The 23,447-nt window shown below is 35.9% G+C and overlaps 1 protein-coding gene across 14 annotated transcripts in view; it reads left to right on the forward strand.

The window, feature by feature from the left end:
- The window catches only part of LOC138701496 (protein bric-a-brac 1-like), a 354,692-nt gene that overhangs the window by 63,458 nt on the left and 267,787 nt on the right, over positions 1-23,447 (forward strand). Inside the window, exon 1 of one of the 14 annotated variants that reach the window (XM_069828426.1) lies at positions 14,028-14,331. The exons of 12 other annotated variants lie outside the window; for them this stretch is intronic. In XM_069828426.1, coding sequence (XP_069684527.1) covers positions 14,094-14,331 — 238 coding nt within the window. In that variant the 5' untranslated portion in view covers positions 14,028-14,093. Of the gene's footprint in view, positions 1-14,027; positions 14,332-23,447 lie in introns of those variants that run through there. One more of the 14 variants, XM_069828418.1, reaches the window with a different exon arrangement.

The following is a 23,447-nucleotide window of genomic DNA, read 5'->3' on the forward strand; positions in this document are numbered from 1 at the left end:
CTGTCCAGCATGGGAATTACACTTACAAAATATAAACGCATGTAAGATATTGCTTAAATCCAATAATTCCTTCCTACATGCTACAAGGAAATTATCCCAAGAAATTACATCCAGTCTCACAGCACTCAATATCACCGAATCAGCAAATATTTTGGACAAGTACGGCACTGTAGATACGCGAAAGGTACGGCAAGTATTAAGAGAAAAAGCGTTTGAGAACTGGAGCCAGAAAAAACATAAAGGCAAAGGCGTGCTCTTATACCAACAATATGCCCCAGCCAATAAGTGGATCCGGAATCACAAGGGTCTTTCCTGTAGTGAGTGGAGGGAAGCGATCAAGATGAATGCGAACGTGTCAGCTGTGCGTAGTGTACCTGGCAGGTCTTCGGGCAGTAACCTCTGTCGACGTTGCGACAGGGAGGTTGAAACCCTTGCCCATGTCCCGGGGGCCTGTTCACACGGTGAACTTCTACGAAATACGCGGCATCATACAGTAAGATCTATAATAGCGTCCACACCTGTGGAGTAACGGTCAGCGCGTCTGGCTGCGAAACCAGGTGGCCCGGGTTCGAATCCCGGTCGGGGCAAGTTACCTGGTTGAGGTTTTTTCCGCGGTTTTCCCTCAACCCAATACGAGCAAATGCTGGGTGACTTTCGGTGTTGGACCCCGGACTCATTTCACCGGCATTATCACCTTCATATCATTCAGACGCTAAATAACCTAGATGTTGATACAACGTCGTAAAATAACCCAATAAAATTAAAATATATAATAGCAACTGCCTTAAGGAACAAAGGTTATTCAGTATATGAAGAAGTACACGGCATATCCAGTGAGGGCAGTAATCGAAGAATTGACATAATTGCATTTAAACATCCCTCTCTTGAAGGTTACATCATAGACCCTTCTGTGAGATTCGAATCGCACGAACACCAGCCAGAAGAAGTACACGAGGAAAAAAGGAATATATATGAACCTTCCATCAGTTTTTATAAGGACAAATACCATCTGGAATCCATCGTCATTACGGGACTAATGATAGGAGCCCGTGGGACCATACCCCGGTTCCTAGTCGACTTCTGTAAATCTTTTGGCCTGCATAAAAGTATTTTAAGAGATCTAACAATTGCAGCACTCAAAGGCTCAATAGCTATTTTCAGGCATCATACATATGGACCATGACTAATTCGCATCTCCTTGACGTTACTTCGTTTAACATCATGTGTTTCAATATAATTCAAATTCTTTCTTTTTCACTCTAACAACAATTTATCACTAAGCCTCAAGGCTTTTACTCTATTGTATCATGGTACTCTTTGTCGACGGCAACCTGTAGTGGTTACAGGAAGAAATTAAATTAAAAATTAATTTTATATATATATATATATATATATATATATATATATATATATATATATATTTCAGTGTCGCACTCGCAACGCCAATGGTGGATTGTAATGCTGTAAATCTAATGTGATTTTTAAGTATTTCTTGAAAAATGGTGAGCGGTTTCAGCCCTGTTAGCTCTCCTGCCTACGTAACTGCCCGTTATGCAGGATGTTTCCGGGCTGGTGTTACAAACTTTCAGGGATGATGGCGAAGGGCACATGTATCAATTTTAGATCAGGAACCCTGGTCCGGAAATGACTGAGTCGAAAGTTATAAGCAAAAATAGTTGTGTGGAAATGGAATTGTAATTTGGCACCACGTGCCCTCCTTCCCTTAACCTTTGGAACAGTCGTGGAAAGATAATATGGGCCGGACATCTTCTACGTGGGTACTTGGCCCGATACAATCTGTGAGCTTGTCTATTGTCCCCATTGTTTCAGTGGAGCAGCGTAATCCGTAGTGAGACAAGTGGCCAACAGGCTTGGAGTTCACATATTCAGTTTCTTTCAGCCCCGAACCCTTTGCGAGGACGCGTTTTGCGTACCTCCCACTTCTCAATTCAATTCACAGCATAACAGAAAAAGTGTTGGAGCTCTAGAAAATTTTGAAGGGGAAAAGCCGAAAATGGACGTGACCTCTTAGGTACCACACACGCGAGAGGAAGGAAATGTGATCAAGCGATCTCAGGATAGGACGAGGAAGAAATGGCGGTAGGTGTTCAAAGACATTGTAGTGATATAGGTATCTAGGCACACAATTGGCGCTGATGTTGTGTACAAATTTGAAACCTCTCGCGCAGGTACGCGCAACGCCATGATATGGGACCACAAATGATTGTTTCTGTAAAGCATTCGGAGTTTAGAAAATACCATTGGGTATATAGGCGTTTTCTTAGCGGACATCCCCCTTCATTGTAATATAACTAAACTTATTTACGTTTTTTCTAATGTATAATAAGTAAATCTTAATACTGTAGCTAAGCATTACTTTAAATATAAACGCCTTATATTGTTCATAAATAGACATTTGTTTATTTCTATTTCCTATGACCGAATGCATGGAACATTTTTGCTCATGTTATTTTATATACGTTAGAAAATACATAAATAATTTATTTAAATTATATTACAAAGAGGGGGTGTCCGCTAAAAAAAATGTCTATATACCTAATAGTATTTTCCAAACACCTAACGCACTGTAATAATAATCCTCAGTGTTTTGAGAATCAGAGGCGATATGATTCTATAGAACTTTCAACTGCAAACATTGATTGCAATTCCTTCATTCTTGCATCATTCCCAATGACAGAATATTGTGAAAATGTGATTTTATGCATTGCTGGCTTAGTTGTTAAATCATTAAGATTATGGTGTAATAAATCTAAAGACTCAATTTATGGTATGTACCAGCAGTAAACAAAATCTCTTTTTTTTTTAACGAAAGAATAATGGGAATCTTGTCATACCATCATCTGAGATTATAGAAATATGCCGCTTAAGTAAAAGAGCGATTTTACAGATGTTGACAGAGAATAATGGCATATTACCACCCATTCTTACATCGTGTGAAAACAATGTGATGTAACAGTAGAACACTTGTACAATCTTTCTACAGCTATAGGAACATATTTTAGAAAATGAATCCCAGATTCCTCCCAAAAATCATATTTTAAACTTGTTAAACTGACCATAGAAGTACATAAAGAGCTACTGGCGTAGCTCAGTCGACTAAGGCCTGCCGATCCGGAGTTGCGCTCGGGCGCAGGTTCGATTCCCGCTTGGATTGATTACCTGGTTGGGTTTTTTCCTATATCCCCAATCGCAACGCGAATGTCAGGTAATCTAATACGAATCCTTGGCCTGGTCTCGCCATATACCATCGATGCTAAATAATCTAGTAGCTGATACAGCGTCGTTAAATAACCAAATAAAAGAAAGTACTACATAAAGAACATGCTGCCCTGCTAAGCAAAAATGCCGTATCTGCAGGAAAATTGAAAAATGGGGTTTTCGCACTTTATAGGGTTTTGTACTGTCAGAAATTCATTTGACTAAGTAAAAATGCGGTATCTACAATGACAAATGAAATATAAGCTTTTTATTTTGCTGTATCTGCACAAAATCGCTAGATAAACTAAGCAAGACTGCAGTATGTCTCTCATGCTACGCAAAAGCGCGGTATGTGAGTTGCAGATACTGCACTGTTGCTTATAGTACCAAGCATATTCCGCGGTCTTCCTTAGCATTGTCACATTCTTTTTATCCACATGCAGCTTTCTGCTTCAGTATGCACCTGTCAGTGTTATTTTAAACAGCAATCTGTGTTAAAAACAAATAATTATGTCTACTTCTTCTAGCTCTAAACAATTAATAAAATTAGCTTTGGAAAAATGTTCTTTATCCAGCATGATAGAAAATGAAAATTTTAATTCAAATGTTGCAGGTCAACTTATGAATTCTAGCTTATCATGAAACATTCGCTTCAGTGGGAAAGAAATCTAAATTGAAACCTTTTGCATTTGTTTGGAATGAAGCTATTACAGGACGAAATAAGGAAGGTATTATAGGTACGTTTTACATGTTCCTGAAAGACACAGAGATGTCTAAATATAGTAATTTGGGTAGATAATTGTTTAAGCCAGAACAAGAACTGGTGTCTGTATTCTTTCTTGGTCTTCACGGTGAATTCCAAGGAAAAAGCTGCCCAAGAAATCAACCTTTTCTATTTTGAACCAGGACACACATTTATTCTGCTTACAGTATTCAACACCAAGTTCAAAATGTCTTTCAAAAAGCAGAAAGGAACATACGACTTTGACGATTTTGTAGACGCTTGTCACGATGAAAATAATGGGAAAATGGAACTAATAAAGATAGATCACACAAACTTCCGCAAAGGAAAGATTCCATTGCCCATCAGAAAAAAAAAAAATGCAAACCAACTACCTTACCTTAAGGATATCGTTCATGTGAAATCAGTGAGAGGTAACTATGTACTGGAGTACAAAGCAACATAATAATGAAACTGAAAGTTACAAAACTTTAGATTTCCTGCAAAAGATAACACAGAAAAGACATGGCATGCAATTCCCTGAACATCTGGATAAGACCTGTGGATTTGATCTTGAGAAGAGAGATAGAATTGAGAACACCTTGAAAGAAGGCATTCCAGAAAACAGACTTAAATTATGGCGAGATTTACTAATACAGTAAATATTTTATGCATACTTATTTTTAAAGATTGATTATTATTAATAATATTACATTGTTAATACTATAATTTTGTTCATGACTTGCATAAATTGTGATTTTTTGTCACTCATAATGTCATGTTGTGTGAAATAATTAGAAAGGATTTATCATACGTATTCAATTTTTGTTACTAATGGGTTTCTGAATTTGCTATTGCATATTATTCATGTAGCATTATTAATTAAAATAGAGAATCGTCAGCTTCAGAACTTCAACATAAGAGACGCCTAGAATCATAAGGGCCTAAAGCACACTATGGTGAATTTGTATATTTTAGCATATATATGCATGTTCTGATATATTTTAATAGATATTGTGGGATGTATAAGATTGTACTATGAACAAATCAAAACCTCACATATAGAAATCTGAATAATAATTTGAATATCATAAATTAATGTGAATTTTTCTCAGAACTTCGATTCCGTACTTTGGGCCCTTATGGTTCTGGATGCCTATTCTTTCATTTCTTAATTTTATGCAGATACCGCACTTCTCCTTAGCAGGTCGGCAACATACGGCATTTTGTAGTTAAGGCAGATATTTATATATTAAATCGTGCTGTGTTAAAGAGCGGTATTTGCAGTTTCTATTAAATGGCTGAATTAATATAATTTTTGTTTGTTTCAGTAATTTTGTAATGTCGTATATAGCTGGAAACCACATAAATTATGAAATCATACATAAAAATCTAAAGGAGCTGTACAGAAAACTTTAAACTCATTTTTCTCGGTACTTTGCTTTTTGTAGATACGGCACTTAGGCTTAGCAGGGCAGTACATAAAGAGCTACTGGCGTAGCTCAGTCGACTAAGGCCTGCCGATCCGGAGTTGCGCTCGGGCGCAGGTTCGATTCCCGCTTGGATTGATTACCTGGTTGGGTTTTTTCCTATATCCCCAATCGCAAGGCGAATGTCAGGTAATCTAATACGAATCCTTGGCCTGGTCTCGCCAAATACCATCGATGCTAAATAATCTAGTAGCTGATACAACGTCGTTAAATAACCAAATAAAAGAAAGTATTACATAAAGAACATAATCAGCACACAGCTTAAAGTTACCGGTACAACACGACTTTACATTAAAACGATGTAAGACAACATTTAACGAAGTCAATAATAATAATAATAATAATAATAATAATAATAATGAATCAATAGGCAAGATGTTCTGTTAGGCCTGAGTTCTATTATATGACTAATTCATTGCATGTGACGTTTATTTCATGCTACAGATGTGATAATAAGCTAATACATGGTAGGCCTACTTTTATTTCAAACTAAAACATTAGGTACGTGTTTTTATTTTACAGGTGTATATTATGTGATATGGAAGCGGATAAATAATAATTGTCCGTTTCTCGTCCACATCAAAGCAAACATGTGTTTACAATATAGGCCTAATGTAATGCCTTACACAGGCAGTGTTTTGTTAATAATAGTTAATACTAATAATTTTCTTTTCATCATAACTATTACTACAATATGTATTTGTATTTCTGCTCGCTCTGTATGTTGTCAAATAACTATGCAACATCTTTGGTTACAATATTGTTACAGTTTTCTTTCGTTTCATGTCAAACTAACGGTGACTAAACTTGATTACGTCCATAACGTGGTCGCTTTAAATGTTATTAGGATTTTTTTTTTTCATTTATCCATTCAGATTGATTTATAAGAGACATCAAACATATATATTAAACATTCAATATTACATAGTACAGTCGTCTGTTAGCCGGTGCTTCTCTCAATGGCGCCGGACTCAACTTCTATTTGTCCCTTCTCTAAAACTTCTGCGCAGCCTCAGCTGTAGGGGCTTGAGCTGTATAATTTGCGTGGCTAACGAGTCTGCTTGTGACGTCATTCCCGCGCATGCGTACTTAGTGGTACGTGTTCCTGTATTTAGTCGCAGCTCTTTGTTTTGAAATAGTGACATTCACTATTTCCTTACTCACTACAGACACAAACCCCACGAAACGACACACGACACTTGCCACAGCCAACCAGGCAGCCAGACGGCTTCTACGGAAACGAGTAGCCCACCACTTTGTTGGTAACAGGTTACGAGTCTCCCTAGCGCCACTACAAAAACGTGACTAGGACAGAACTGACCAGAGCACTGGACTCTCCACCTCTCATTAACATCTGCGAGGCATTGTGCTCACTTCACCTCATTCATTCACTCACAATTCAACTGTTAGCGTGTACATCTTTCATATAATCATTTACAGGGGAAAATACACTACTGTTAGTTGAGAGGGCAAACGGCTTTTAGCTGGGTACCTCGATCTAAAAGTTAGTGAATTGTTAGTCGAGAAACCAATGGAGGCATGGGATGCTTACCCTGCCTGCCATTTTAAACATCATTCATTCTTTCTTCGTCCCCTTTCATTCGTTCTTTGATCAGTTGGCTTGATTTGTGGCTGGTGTCTGTGAACGTGTGTTTGGTTGGCGTTTACTTTCTGTAGTTTATAATTATTTTCCCGTAATTCTAGTTATTTAAAAGTTTATTTCTTCTTGTAAAAAGTAGCGTGTAGGTTATACGTTAGGCTTAGTTTATTAGTTTAGGTGTAGTGCACTGTATAGATTAGGTAGTAAGTCATGGCTAGAAGTAAGAGGAACAGAATTCAAATCAAGAGAAAAGTGAATAAAAATAACAAAAAAGAGCTTACAAGATTACATGCTGAGGTCATGCGGAAGACTACAGGTTCAGGTACAGTTTCTGCAGAACCTGGTCCCTCATGTGAGGCAACACTTATGCCTAATGAAAATAAATTTAAAAGACTGGAGGATTTAGAACACTACCTTTTGCAGGAAGATGTTATTGCTCCTGTATCATATTATTTATACGGGTTAATTTAACCAGCTTAACTAGCCCAGTAAAAAAACTTTTCCCTAGACTTTTTTCTCCAAGCATTTATTTTGATTTTGTAAATTTTTCAAGCATGTAGTGAATTAAATTGCAATTTACAACTATAATTTGCTGCACATAACAATGTTTTAAAATATATTCCCCATGAATGATTGCACCTGTAGACTTAAAATTGTATATACAAATGAAAAGTGGTCCACTGATACTCAGTCTTACAATAAATTTAAATAACATTGGTAGTTTATGAGGTGCATGTATTAAACTTTTTAACATCAGTTATCTCAGACTATTTTTTTTACATTTCTCAGTACAAGTGTTCATGGCATTCTTCATAGAATTCATCAAATTTGATGAAAATTTCTAGACATGCTCAGCAAAGATGCCAGAACCTAAGCATGGGATTTGTGATATTTTGAAAGATAACAGAAATATTGAATTTAATATGTTAAATATCAAAATGTTTCCCGGCAATTTTTAATTTTTCAAAGTTGTTAAATTTATTTATCTTGGTAAGTACAAGCATTAGAGAAAATGTAATGCTACATCTCATAATACAACTAATTGGCTTTCACAAAATAATTGTAGTTAATAATTATCTTCATTTAAATAAAAATGGACCTTCACTAATGAATACCTAATTAAATTAATTATTTATTTTATTACATGCAAACTGTTGATGCAAAAAAAATCTGAAAAAAAAATGCTGTAGCTTAATTAAATACCACAGTCGCTCTGTACAAAATTTCAAATGGATTGGAGCAAAATTGTGGCAAATTAAAATTTCAGTAGCGTCTCACCTTAAGCCAGATGTACCAGCCGGTAGTTCAAGTTAGTACCACCCAGAGCGCTGATACAGACGTGTTCGTCACTATATACTCTTCTAGCTCGTTGCGTGCAACCGATCACACTTTGCAGAACCGAGAGAGTATATTCTATGTGGTTTGAAGAGTCATTCACAGATAGCTCCACTGCCCGACTCGAGAATTTCCCGATATGCATCGAGAATAATGACGTTAGTCTCGAAAGAGATATACACAAAGGTGGTGTGTTTGTGCATGAAGAGAGCAGTGTTCTTCGTCTGATTTATGCCGTCTGCCATGTGTTAGTGATGGGAATATGTGTGATTTATTTATTAGTGTTCTTAACGCATTCTGAGTAAATATTTAAGAATACATTGTCATTAGATTGTGCTTCGAGACGTTATGCGCATGTGTTGAGTGTCATTATTTTTATGCATTATGCTTGTCGATCAACTCTCGTTAAGTATATTCCCTCTGATAAATATTTCATTCGCAGCCAAATTAGGCCTACAAACTTAATGCATTGTGCATTTATCAGAACTGTAAAGCATTAGATATCACGTACAGTGGCACCAACACTGAAAAACATTGGGTGGGCCACGGTCGACTCTAATAGAAGGTCGGAAGGCTCAACTTGGCAACACTGTGTCGTCTGTTGTCAGTCATACTGCTGTCATAGCTATTTCATCAACAGAACCAAAGAGTTTTAATGTTAATATCGGAAGAAAAAGTTAATCATACGTCGTACAAGGAGGCAGTATAATGCATTACCGATTATAGATTAGATAGATACATCTGCAATAAAGTAAAGTAATCTTTTTACATATTATTAAATCTTCAATAATGTTATGTCGTAAAAAAATTTGCTGTAATTTAATGCTAGGATTCGTAAGGGGTACATTCAGTGGCGGCTCATGAGTTCTAGGCTAGGTGGGGCCAGATTAAAAATAAACTCATGTCTCACAGGCGCCTCTCGATATTTCGTTATAGTTACATCAACATATTAGTTCATATTTATCAATCGTTGGACCAGAAAAATACTTAAGAGTAAAACATGCGATAATTAAAATATTTCTACACAATGGCTAGTAACTTACATGTATAATTAATAAAACAATAATAAAGTTAAACAAATCAATAAACTTACAGTGGCCGATTATTTGTACAGCTATGCTGCTTTTATATTCTTCTGATGCGCAGATTTATCAATCAATTTCGAATTATAGTTCGTTATTTTGTGAATACAAAGAACAGCCAATGAATTTAATCTTTCTTGTGTCATAGTGTTTCTCAAAAAAGGTTTTATGCGCTTAAGGGTGCTGAAACAACGCTCTGCTTCGGCAGTAGCCACAGGGCCACAAGAACTATTTCCAACAACTTTGTTACTTCCTGGAGTGTGTCTGTAAGGTCATTTTCATGCAGTAACAACATTAACGCACTAGAGTTAGGTACGTTCCTGAACGTGGGATTAGAGTACAATGCACTTGTTCTTTTTTTTTTTTTTTTTAAGTTTATTGGTTGACCAGCAAACTTGCTATACAGACCACTGTTAAATTATGGAATATCACATGCAGAATATCATGCTGAGGTTGGCTCTAAAGGCTCCTCTAATTAATTTTAATTAATTAATTTAACATTTTTGTGAATTATGTGAATAAAAATATGATGATTTTCTGTGTTAAATTTATGAAGAGTCGTCAGTATCACTAAGAAGGATGTCTTGAGGGAGTTTCCTTTTAAGTCTAGATGGCTGACAAGATCTTGCTCCAATGTTATATGTCACAGCTCCAGGAACACCAGGAAGTTTGTTGAAGAAAAATTTTGACATTGAATGGATGTACTGATCTAGTGGAAGAATTCCCAATTCTTGATGCAGTTGTTGATTTCTTACAAACCAGGGGGCATTTGTTTCAGTACGCAGGAACTTGTTATGGAGAACTTGTAGGCGATGCATGTGAGTCAATGCACTTAGTTCATTTCTAAGTATTTCCTTATTCAGCATGTTGCATTACTTAATAATGGTTTGAAGCAATGACTCAGGGAAATTATCACAATAAATGGGGAATTTTTTGGGATAAACTATCGAAAATGTAGAAAAATTCCCGACGTTTGGAATGTCACTTATTTGATACGTTATAATGTCACACGCTTCTTTTGAATTGACACAACACCTTACGTTTTATATGCTACAGCGTTGTTAGTGTATGTTGTAGAATTTTCATGTGATTTTACTCTCTCAGACAAAAATGCTTTAAATATGTACACCCCTGATTAGTTCACAGAGTTTCGCTCCCAAAAAGCAGACAATAAAAACAATATAACGATTTTCGTTTCTCACATGCCTTAACCATTCCTTCTTTTCAAACCACTGACAATGAGAACAAAATGTTCTGCATTTCTTTCCGTCTTGTTGAACGATATTAATACTTTTAGTAACAATGGTTATTGAAGCAGAAAAATTTGCACCGACGCCGGGGATCGAACCCGGGTTCTTGGTACCCGACACCGGAGCGAAATTTTCTCCTTTAATAACCATTGTTATCGTAACAGACAAATTCTATAGGACAAAAAAATAATCTTTACGTAAATATTTTTAGGCTGAAAAGATCCGAGAGCTTTAATTGTCAATTTATCTTCTAAAGTTTGAATCAAACTGTCTACTGTATTCATTCTTTCAAACACTTTTGCACACTTTATAATACTTTTATTAATGGTGTAATGTTCTACACACTTTTGTAAACGTACTTACCCACATTAAACCTGTACATACACTCACACGCACTTTATATTGATCTTAATGTATTATAGAACTTTAATTTTAACACAATACTGCAGACAGAATTGAATAGATGGGCCGGAGAATTGAACAGAAGGGCCGGCCCCAAGTATATAACTAGAGACGAGAATTCCATGCAAATGCATGTTTTTATAGGAACATAGGATATAGCTCAAACTTGGTACTTATCCATTTCATTACTTTCCGGTTTCAAGTATGTGCACTTTTTCCGTGTATATTTTCATATTTTGGCCTTTTTGGGGATAAAAACATGCATAATGCATATTTAAGCAATTTTTAGCTTAATATTGCATATAAAATACATTATATTCAGTTTAAATGCATGTTTTAATGATTTTGAGTGGACATGTCAGTTTCCCGATTCTTATGTCCCTTATTTTAGCTTCAGGAATCAGGATTGACGAAGAAAAAGAAGAAAAAAACGAAATGACCGAAAAATGAAATAAAATGTTAAGGTTTTCACAATAAGATGTTTCACTGGACGGAAGTTCACTTTTACAACACTTTACCGATAACCCTCTATACACTGCGTGTCATAAATTAATTTATTACGTTGGATATTTTGAGAATAATAGAGAGGAAATGTAGAAGGTTCAAGGAAACTGCCGACAATTTATGTCAAAAGCACCCTCTTTCAGGAATGTTTTAAATACTCTCTCCCTTTTCCAGTACCAGTAGTGATTTAGATTCTTCTAAAATTGGAATCATTCGCTAAACTGTCTTTGCAGTGTGTGAATCTCGTAAGTGGTTAATGTATTTGTTTATTTTGTTTGCGTATGTTAATGTGGTTCTAATGTGCCTCCAATTAAAGGTTTCAAAAGTGTACTCTTTGCATATTGGATTAAAGGAAAGGATTTTATTAGATCATATGGGGATGTATTCTGCGATTGTTGCAGTATAGAGGTAGATAAGCATTGCTATTCTGTTTTCGAATATTTTCTATGACAGTTCTTCTTTGTAAAACATTACAAAACTTCTTTAAAATAAACTTGACAGGGTCATAAACGCGAAACCGGACAGCGGATTCTTTTGTTCAGACGTTCAGTGAGGAAGGTTATTTGTTGCGAAAACTTGAATTTGACCTGACACTGTTACAAATATGTTCATTCAAGTTTGCATCCATAACTTCTTGCAAGTATAATATTGCCTACAAAAACATATTGATTGACAAGCACAGGACCTTACAGAAACCAGTTTAGAAATGTTGTTAGGTGTTAACTGTGCAAAAAAATGTGAAATGAAATAAGAAATTGGAACAAAAATGAAAGTGCATATTTTAATGTAGCCTATTTTTCGCTTGATCGTGTATGTTTCAGAGTTTGACAGTGCATGAATGCATGCATATTTTGGGATTTTATAGTGCATGAAATTCTCGTCTCTATATACAGTATAACATTAGAAGATTTTGAGGGTGGTGAGGAAAGGGACGGGAAGAACTGCTAGTGTGTTGCAGTCCAACCTTTAGTGCTAAAATGAACTACGTATAGGGCGGCCTCTCACGGGCCCGTCAGTCCATTCTCTCGGAGAATTGCGTCAATGCAAAATATTGGATACGCATTAAGAAAGATGACTTTAATATGAAATACACTGCACTATATTGTAATTTACGTTCTCAACAATGGGAACCAAATGGCCCTTAAAGAGGAGCCGCCCCTGGTACATTTTAGAAAAAGATGTGAAAAATGTAGGCCTAAATAACATGAAACGTATTTCATATAGTGTATAGCCTAGGCCTAGACATTTAGGCCTAGGAATTATACAGTACGGGTATGTGTTTGATGTAGGCCTAATGTAATAGAATCATGCTTTGATAAACAATATAGAACTGCCGCATAGATGTTGAAAATAAGATAAAAATATCTAATAATAAAGACATGACTCCTTTTAAGATATATACAGTGACATTTTATAAATTAACCTAACTGAAGCTTGAAAAAGGTGGCTTAGTCTAACTGGATAGATCCATTAGTTCTGGCTGAAAACAACGGAGGCCTATGACCTAAATAAAGTACAATGTAACAAAATGTGTTTAATATTCACGCCTATGAATTATTGTACGTGTTTGAGTTTTGTACATATTGCAATGGAATATTTTTATAAATAATATAAAACTAAGTTATAACATGTGGTAAATAACGAGAAAAATAATGAAGACACGACATACCCCTTACGAATCCTAGCATTAAATTACCGCACATTTTTATGAGATGACATTATTGAAGATTTTAAAAATATGTAAAAGGATTACTTTACTTTATTGCAAATGTATATATATATCTATCTATAATCCGTAATGTATTATACTGACATCCTTGTACGATGTATGATTAACTATACAACTGTTTTCTTCTGATATTAACATTAAAACTCTTGGGTTCTGTTGGTGTAGTAGCTATGACAGCAGTATGACTGACGAGCAGACGACACATTGTTCCGACCTTCTACTAGAGTCGACCGTGGTTGTTTTAGTGGTGTTATAAAAGTATAGGATGTTTTAGAGATGTTTATAAGTGTATTATACAGTGTCGAACATTTTAAAGCCTTAGTTAAATACATTTTATTTAATATTCATTGCTCATTCAACTTGAAGAAAATATGACAACAGTGCATAACCCATAGGCTTGCACCGTTTGATTTAATAATACATATTAACATATTATCAGTCTTGAGTCTGGAGACTGGTGTGAGTGAGGCCGTCTGTGCTTGGCGAGAACTATAATTGATTACATTGTCCATACTATATATTATTTATAATTTATTCTAACATCATTTACTTGTACAATTTAAAAAAATGTATTTGAAGTTTCTTTTCTTTTTCGTACTTCGTTATCAAAGATTAATATTTACTTAATAATTACAGTTTTAGTAGTATCGCTGTCTAATCCTGCATGAATTCCACAATTATTCGCTGAGCCTAGTTTGCAGATTTCAAATTGTGCGTTTGAAAAAATAACTGCGCCAAAGTGTAGGCCTATAGATTTCGAGATGACTTCGAAAAGATCGTGGACTTGGGACTATTTTAAAAAAGAGCTGGCCAATAAAGTGCGATGCATTATTTGTGGCAAAGAGATAACCTGTACCACACAAAATACTACAGGAATGATTCGCCATTTAAAAACTCACAATATCGACCCACCTGCCATATCTGCAGGGAATAAAGAAAACACATTACAATCTTCGTCCATTCTTCCAGATGTGTCTCAGGAAATTGTTACATATACAGGTAAATAGTAGTGTTACACGAAATTCATTGAATGTAGACTGAAGTGAAAAAAAAAACGCAGCACTAATTTAATAAAATTGTATTATTTGCGTAATATGCCCACATAAATACATGTTTCATTATTCTCAGATCTTTCTATAATTAAACTTTTGTTGTTAAACACAGTCCCATGTCAAAAACCGTGCATGGACTGGTTTATGGTAAGTTACCCTTAGTCTCAATCCTCCTTCCAGATATCCAGATATATCGGATTATCAGTTTTATGGAGGTTTCAATAAATTTCATCCTCTTGTGCAGTGGTGGCTCGTGAGTTCTAGGCTACGTGGGTTCGTTATTTTCTGAATAGAAAGAATAGCCAGTGAATTTAATCTTTCTTGTGTCATAATGTTTCTCAAAAAAGGTTTTATGTGCTTAAGGGTGCTGAAACAACGCTCTGCTTCGGCAGTAGCCACAGGGCCACAAGAACTATTTCCAACAACTTTGTTACTTCCTGGAGTGTGTCTGTAAGGTCATTTTCATGGAGTAACAACATTAACGCACTAACAGTTAGGTATAGTTACCTTAAAAGGAATGAGACGACTCTTGGTCGTCGGAAGTTAAAGTTCTACAGCGCTGTTCACTCGATATCGACATAACGATACGTACCATGAATAAAAATACAAGAATTGTTGCAAGGACCACAACAAGGACAAGGACCAGAATAAGGATCACGAAGAATACAGCTGTTTAAGGCCACGATTTCACAACATAGCTCGGGTCACAAAATATCATTGTTTCTCTGTACCGAATGGCAAATGTCTGCTATGGGATCTACATTCTAGATTGCTGCTGTCACTGTCTTGTCTCGGTAGCTCATATAGTAACGTGTCAGTTCCACTGCTTAACCGAAACCCGAAATGTCTCGTGTTCGATCCCAGGTAAAACTTTTTTTTATTTAGGTGTAATTAATTTGTTCAGAGTTCCTCGACTGTCTAATTTGTCGAAAAATATGAATAATTTATGCCCAATTTCTGGATCTTACAAGTGGGCTGAACCTCATCAAAAAAATAAATCTTACTTGGAAGTTAATAGTATTCTTCCTCAAACAAAAATCATAAGAAACAAAAAGAGACCTGTTAACTTAAAATCTTGTCCACATGCCATCAGCTTCTATTACAGCTCTAAGTCGGTCCGGCATGGATGTCACGAGATTCTGGAATAAGTTCTAATCCCCGGCGAGATCTTCCCAGGTGTAAACAACTTGATCCCACAATTCGTCTCGATTTCGAGGGCGTCGGTGGGCATAGGTGGCTATCCTTCTCTTTTTCAATTCCGCCCGTACATTTTCGATGACATTCAAATCAAGTGACTTCGGAGGCCAATTAATGATTTCGTTCTCGGGTCTCCTTTGAAACCATCTTTGAATGCTTGCGGCATAGTGCACGGGATGGTTATCCTGCTGGAAGAGCAATGTTCCTTCGGGAAAACGTTCTCGGGCGGAAGGAAGGAATATATTTTCCAGAATGTGCTCGTAAGTTCCCGCATTAAACCGGCCATCGATGCGTTCTATAACGCCAGGTCCATCGTAAGACATCCACCCCCAACACGATATGCTAAAGCGCCCCGATCTTTCCCGTCAGTGCACATAGAGCTGATCATGTCGAAGACCATCCTCACGATAGACACGGACAGGACCTTCGTAATCACTCGAGATGGTTGTTTCGTCGGAGAAAATTACATTTCTCCAATCGAAACCCACTCGATTGGTAGCGAAGGCAAGACGGTCGACAGCTTGTGCTTTCCCCAATATTTCCATTTGCGCAGCCCTCCGGCTCCTAATACCGCGGTTCCTCAACCTGCTGATCACAGTCTGTGAAGAACCGGGAAAGTTAGATGCTGCTCTTATTTCGTTAGCAGTCCGAATGGGGTCCTGTCGAACTGTCTCGAATAAGAGAGCATCCTCTTCCAATGAAGAGATCTGCGGACGCCCAGGAATAGGGCGATTTTCGACCTCCCCTGAATTTTGGTAACTTTGAACTCACCTTGCGGCTGTACTTCTAGGAACACCGACCAAACGGCCAGCAGATCTAGCCCCATATCCAGCCTCAACTAGAGCTATAACTCGCTGTCTCATGTCACGTCGGTTCGCCATTAAGATGAGAAATGAGGGATGACGATAATACTTTACTGTAGACAATGACTATTTAACGTGATATAGAATTATTGAAATAAGGGGCATCTTGCACAGTAAGAGTTAATAAATCAACCCTAAATTAAATATTTAAATAACAGGATATAATAGGAAGTCCAATTGTTGCGAAACTAATCAAATGAAATCTAATTACATTAAGTAAACAAACCCCAAGTTATGACACCACATTGCTACAGCTAAATTGTAGGTTATTAACATAAGCATTGAATTGGACGACAAAACCAAACATCGAAAGTTCGAATCTTGCCGAGGAATGTAACTTCTTGCTTTTTATAATGTAAATCAGACTTCTAACTACAATCATTCATATTTATTAATATTTATTAATATTTATAGCCAACATTGAATTCGTAAAGAAAAGACTTTAGAAATCTCATATGGAATTTGTGATCTGTAGTGACATAAACATAGATTATCTCTCGGAACTTTTCCGTAAAAGTAAATTAAATTCACTCCTTGAAACTGGAAACCTTAGTCATAGAATCATTTTCCCACCAGCATACAAGCTGAAGTCCACACCTGTGGAGTAACGGTTAGCGCGTCTAGCCGTGAAACCAGGTTGCCCGGGTTCGATTCCCGTCGGGGCAAGTTACCTGGTTGAGGTTTTTTCCGGGGTTTTCCCTCGACCCAATATGAGCAAATGCTGGGTAACTTTCGGTGTTGAACCCCGGACTCATTTCACCGGCATTATCATCTTCATCTCATTCAGACGCTAAATAACCTAAGCTGTTGATAAAGCGTCGTAAAATAACCTACTAAAATAAAAAAAAAATACAAGCTGAAGTAGCACAATCATTGACAAAGGTTTTGTACACAGAATTAGATTGAATTCCTATTCGACAGAACCTATAATCAGTGGCTTCTCTGAACATGATAAACAAATCCTAAGTGTTTCCAATGTCACTGAACAATTTCAAAATATTAATTTAAAAACTAAAAAAAGGGTCTTAAATGCTGTATCTAGTGATTATTTACATTTATGTGTACAAAATGAATCTTGGAAAAACGTATATGTTACTGGTACTACTGATATTAAGAGTAAATGTATTGTATTTTTCACTTAATTTCAGAATCACTTCAGTGGATGTTCTCCACTCAATGTTGTGAAAAAATTCAAAAGTAAAAACATGTAGATAACGCAGGGACTTAAAAATCTCATGTATTAAAAAGAAGAATCTATATGTAATCAGTTACAATGTAATGATCCTCATGTTCTTAAATACTACAAGAAGTACACTGTAATATATAAAAAATTATGAAAAAGGGAAAGAGAACACATTTGAATAGAAAAGTACAAAATTCAGATAATGCAATTAAAGTTATTCGGAATATTATTAAAGTTAAACTTGTAGATGTCCTAAGAAAGAAAATATTTTTTCATTAAAATCAGTGATTATAAAGTAGAGGGTCCCAAATCTATTGCAAATTCTTTTAACGTCTTATAGTGTATAGTACAGAAATATTATTGACAACTTAAACATTCAAGATTTTGCAAAAGATACTGCAATTAGTTACTGAACAGATGCATTTCGTAATTAGTATTAATATATGTAATTAGTCAATAATTGCAACAGTGCTTTTTCATTCAATCATAACATGAATGAAATTGAATGCATACATTAAATTAAACACTATTGCAAATACGTAGATAAAATAGTTAAATTCAACTGAAGGAGTGAGAATGAAATAATCCAAAGCCACACTTTTAACAAAAATTGTTTTGTGCGAGTGCATTTCTTACACATATGGGAAAGCTACTAATAAAATATTGTAATAATTACTCAACAAATGACATAGCCTAAGGACTCTAAACCTTTGTAAAAGTTTGTCTGTGTGGCTTAGGAATATTTTTTAATTTCATTTTAATTGTTAGCTTTTAATATATATGCATTTACATTGTATATGTGTGTATGTGTGTGTGTGTATATATATATATATATATATATATATATATATATATATATATATATATATATATATAAATGCGTTCATTAGATTAACGTTTATAATATTATAACTTGTAATTTTGTATTGTCTGTGATCATTAACACTTAATCTGAGGACTTTGTAAAATTCTATTTCAACGTTACTTAGCTATTTCAACGTTATTTTGACAAAAAAAATCGTTGATGTAGACTAAGAATCGAACTCGTTCTCTTCTACACAACATGCAGAAGTCTTAGCGTCTGAGCTATTGCAACGACACGAAAGCTTTCCTTTCTGTGCGGAATGTCGATATAGTCATGAAGGTCCATTGTCGATTTAACTCAAAGACGTTGTAGTTATATATATCTAGACACACAATTGGCGCTGGTGTCGTGTACAAACTTGAAACCTCTCGCGCATGTTCGCGCGACGCCATGTTTGGGGAGCACGAATGATTGTTTCTATAAAGCATTCGAGTTAATACTTGAAGATACCAAATCAACCAGGAAAGCCAAGAAACACCTAAATCAGGGGAGGCAATGGATACTGGGAACGAAGAAGAAAAATGGAGACCGCACAACCTCAAGGGAAGAAATACTAACACAAGCAACAAATTTCTACAGAAAATTATACACGAGCACATTAAAAAACGACACAACTCAATTCAAGGCAAACCATGAAGATATAGTCCCTCCTATTCTGTACAGCGAGATAAGAAATGCGATAACGGAACTGAGGAATGGGAAGACACCGGGATAAGATGGTATATGGAATGAATACTTTAAACTAGGCGAGGAAGCTCTAATAAAACCAATCAGCATAACATTCAACAAGATTTTGGAAAGCGAAGACATACCCGAACAGTGGAAATCTAGCACTATAATATTGCTACACAAGAAAGGCCCGAAAGATGACTTAAGCAATTACAGATCCATAAGTTTAATGTCTAATCTATATAAATTGTTCACAAAGATAATCACAAGAAGATTAACACAAATTCTGGATGAAAATCAACCTCCTGAACAAGCAGGTTTCCGTTCCGGCTTCAGTACAGCGGATCACCTCCAAGCTCTGTACCATATTATTGAAAAAAATGGAAGAGTTCAATCTACCATTATACATCGCTTTCGTTGACTACAAGAAGGCATTTGACTTCCTCGAACATGCCAGCGTATTCCAAGCATTGGTCAATCAAGGACAAAATACGTCAGATTGCTGAAAACAATTTACAGCCAAAGCACAGCCAAGGTAAAAACAGAGAAAGTGGGACAAACGTTCACTCTCGGCAGAGGAGTAAAACAAGGTGACCTCATCTCCCCGAAGCTCTTCACATGTGTATTAGAAGAAATATTCAGGAAGCTACAGTGGAGCAGCAAATGCGGGATAACCGTGAACGGCAGGAGACTGACAAACCTACGCTTCGCCGACGATGTATTATTTGCAACTTCAACAAATGCTTCGGGAATTAAACGAGATAAGCAAGTCAACAGGCCTGGAAATGAACTTCAGTAAGACACAACTTATCGAAGCCGTCTGCTAGCCGGTGCTTCTCCCAAAGCATGGCGGCGGACGCAAGCTTCAATTTATCCCTACTCTAAACTTCTGCGCAGCCTCGGCTGTAGGGGCTCGATTTAACTACACGATTTATGTATATATTTATCTTTTATTTACGTAATATTATCATTTTTTTTGCGGTTTTTGAAGTGAATTTCGGAACGATGCTAGTAACAAACCAAATATCTTGAATCTAAGTAATTATATTCGTTATCTTGTGTATCAGTGCTCTGGTCTCTGATCATGCGCAGTGTTTTACATCTGAGACTTAGGAATATTCAATCGTCTCATTCTTTTCCAGGGAAACTGTACAGTACATTCCTGAACGTGGGATTAGAGCACAATGCACTTAGTTCATTTCTAAGTATTTCCTTATTCAGCATGTTGCATTGCGTAATAATGGTTTGAAGCAATGACTCAGGGAATTTTTTGGGATAAACTATCGAAAATGCAGAAAAAATTCCCGAAGTTTGGAATGTCATTTATTTGACACGTTATGATGTCACAGGCTTCTTTTGAATTGACACAACATCTTAAGTTTTATATGCTATAGCGTTGTTAATGTGTGTTGTAGAATTTTCATGTGATTTTACTCTCTCAGACAAAAATGCTTTAAATATGTACACCTCTTATTAGTTCACAGAGTTTTGCTCCCAAAAAGCAGACAATAAAAACAATATAACGATTTTCGTTTCTCACATGCCGTTAACCATTCCTTCTTTTCAAACCACTGACAATGAGAACAAAATGTTCTGCATTTCTTTCCGTCTTGTTGAACGATATTAATACTTTTAGTAACAATGGTTATTAAAGCAGGAAAATTTTCTCTGACGCCGGGGATAGAACCCGGGTTCTTGGTACGTAGAACCAACAACCCGGGTTCGATCCCCGGAACCGGAGTGAATTTTTCTTATTTAATAACCATTGTTATCGTAACAGACAAATTCTGTAGGACCAAAAATTAATCTTTACGTAAATATTTTTAAGCTGAAAAGATCCGAGAGCTTTAATTGTCAATTTATCTTCTAAAGTTTGAATCAAACTGTCTACTGTATTCATTCTTTCAAACACTTTTGCACACTTTATAATACTTTTATTAATGGTGTAATGTTCTACACACTTTTGTAAACGTACTTATCCACATTAAATGCTGTACATACACACACACACACACACACACACACACACTTTACATTGATCTTAATGTATTATATAACTTCAATTTTAACACAATACTACAGACAGAATTGAACAGAAGGACCGGCCCCAAGTAACATTATAAGACTTTGAGGGTGGTGACGAAAGGGACGGGAAGAACTGGTAGTGTGCTAGCGCCTTTAGTGCTAAAATGAATTTACAATTTTGTTTCCCGAAAGTCTGAATTTGTTGAATTAAAATTTTGCTTCCAAACTACATTGTTCATATGGTTAATTTACTTTGGCAAGTTGATTGTTTTCATTTCAGTGTTTTTCCTTCAGATTTCGCTCCCTCTAATTTGTTATAATTGCTGAAAGTGAACTACCGGTTTCTGATACTTTCAGACATTATTATTATTATTATTATTATTATTATTATTATTATTATTATTATCGTCATCATCATCAAAATCAAATTAATATAGTTCTTAGCTTGTTTTGCCTTAAGGCAATCAGTAGCGTTATTCGAGGAAAAGAGTATGATTTACCATCAACATTTATAGTGGCGAAATATTCCACTACAATGGTTAATTATTGCTGCTGAATATTGACACATATACGATTTGCATTATTTAGGATACAGCATACGCAGCAATGCGATTTTAATGTTGAGCTTGCCGAGTTTAGTGTAAAGTACTCCCCTCATCCTCCACTCCAAATCAAATATTATTACGACATTATGAGTAATAAATAAATAAATACTACAATTATTCGTTGTGATAAAGTACGATTATCACTGCATGGTGTACCGAAAATTTTACTTTATGTTTTCATTAAATTGACATGTCATGAGTGACGACAGAAAACAGCTCAGGGGAGCGAGATTACTAAAAATGAAATGGGAATCGGGGAGAGCAGATGCGCATGTGCCTATGATCGGCAAATTCTAAAAAATATTGTCCTGAGATTCCTGAGATATTTGTTTATGTTTTGGGAAATGGTCAAATTTGAAAACCATTTCTAATCACATATATTGCAGTCTAACTTCCTAATTAATTTAATTCTAACTCCTAATTTAAAAACTGTTTCCACACACTAAAATATCATAGCATTTGCTATTACTACCCACTACTGGATTAATCTTGCACAGGATAGGGACCGATGATGGCGGGCTTATGTGAGGGCGGCAATGAACCTGCGGGTTCCTAAAAGCCATTTGTAAGTAACAGGTTAATCAGCAGGCCTATTAGATATTTATTTCACCGCTGCAAGTTATGCAAGAAAAATCGTACATTTGTACTAATCATGTATTGTGACTGCTGTTTGCTTTAGTAAAAATCATAACACTTCAACGTCAATATATTTTTTTTAAAAAAGAAAGGGATAAGTTAGGCCTACTTACAAATGATTAAATTATGAAGTCAGGGAAATGGAAGATAATACAGTACCTTAATTCATTGGAATAATAATAATAATAATAATAATAATAATAATAATAATAATAATAATAAATTAATACGTGAAAAAGGTAGACTACAGTGTTCATGTAAAATATATTGTTTCTTTCATTATTTCCGAAAAGGTGCGGTGCATGAATTGAACAACAGAAAGGTAGTACCTTAGTTTATAATATGTAATATCTTTTAATATCAAGAATGCCAGCCTTTTATTGTAATATAACTGAGACGTAGAAGTTTGGAAATTACGTCTATTGTCCATAAAATATTGTACGAAGCATTTAATAAGCAATGGTGAGTCCTTTAAATGTCCCAAATGTCAATGTCATTTAAGTGTTCTGCTATGAATATTTAGTATAGAACAGCGCTTCGAGCGGCGGAATTGGCATTACGAGGGAACCACTTCAGACCGAGCCCCTACCACGCCGTAGCGGAGAAGTGAGAAATATGTTCCCAAATTGAAGCAGCCGAAAGCCGCCATTTGTTGGTAGAAAACGCGCGGGATTTCGAAACCGCTATTTGAATACGCGTTGTATTGCGTACCCGAAAGCTAAATGGTTTTATTTATGGGAACAAAACTTCCTTTGCGATTTACCTTTAATACCGTGTTTCTGCTATCAGCATAGTTGCTACGTTTTCTGCGAGAGAAATCGGGATATCAGAAGCTGACTTAAGACATTAGACTGATCATCACTTTATAGTTGTTTTCTGCAAAGTAGTGTTCGCGTGCTTATAATGTAAAACTCGCCTCCTTGAGGAACGCTAAAATACGAAGGACACACAATAGAGTGAATACTACAGGCTAATCGTTTTCTCTTTTATTAACCACGAATATGTTTTAACCATTCGCTA

This window comes from Periplaneta americana, chromosome 6 (assembly GCF_040183065.1).
Source record: "Periplaneta americana isolate PAMFEO1 chromosome 6, P.americana_PAMFEO1_priV1, whole genome shotgun sequence".
NCBI lineage: Eukaryota > Metazoa > Arthropoda > Insecta > Blattodea > Blattidae > Periplaneta > Periplaneta americana.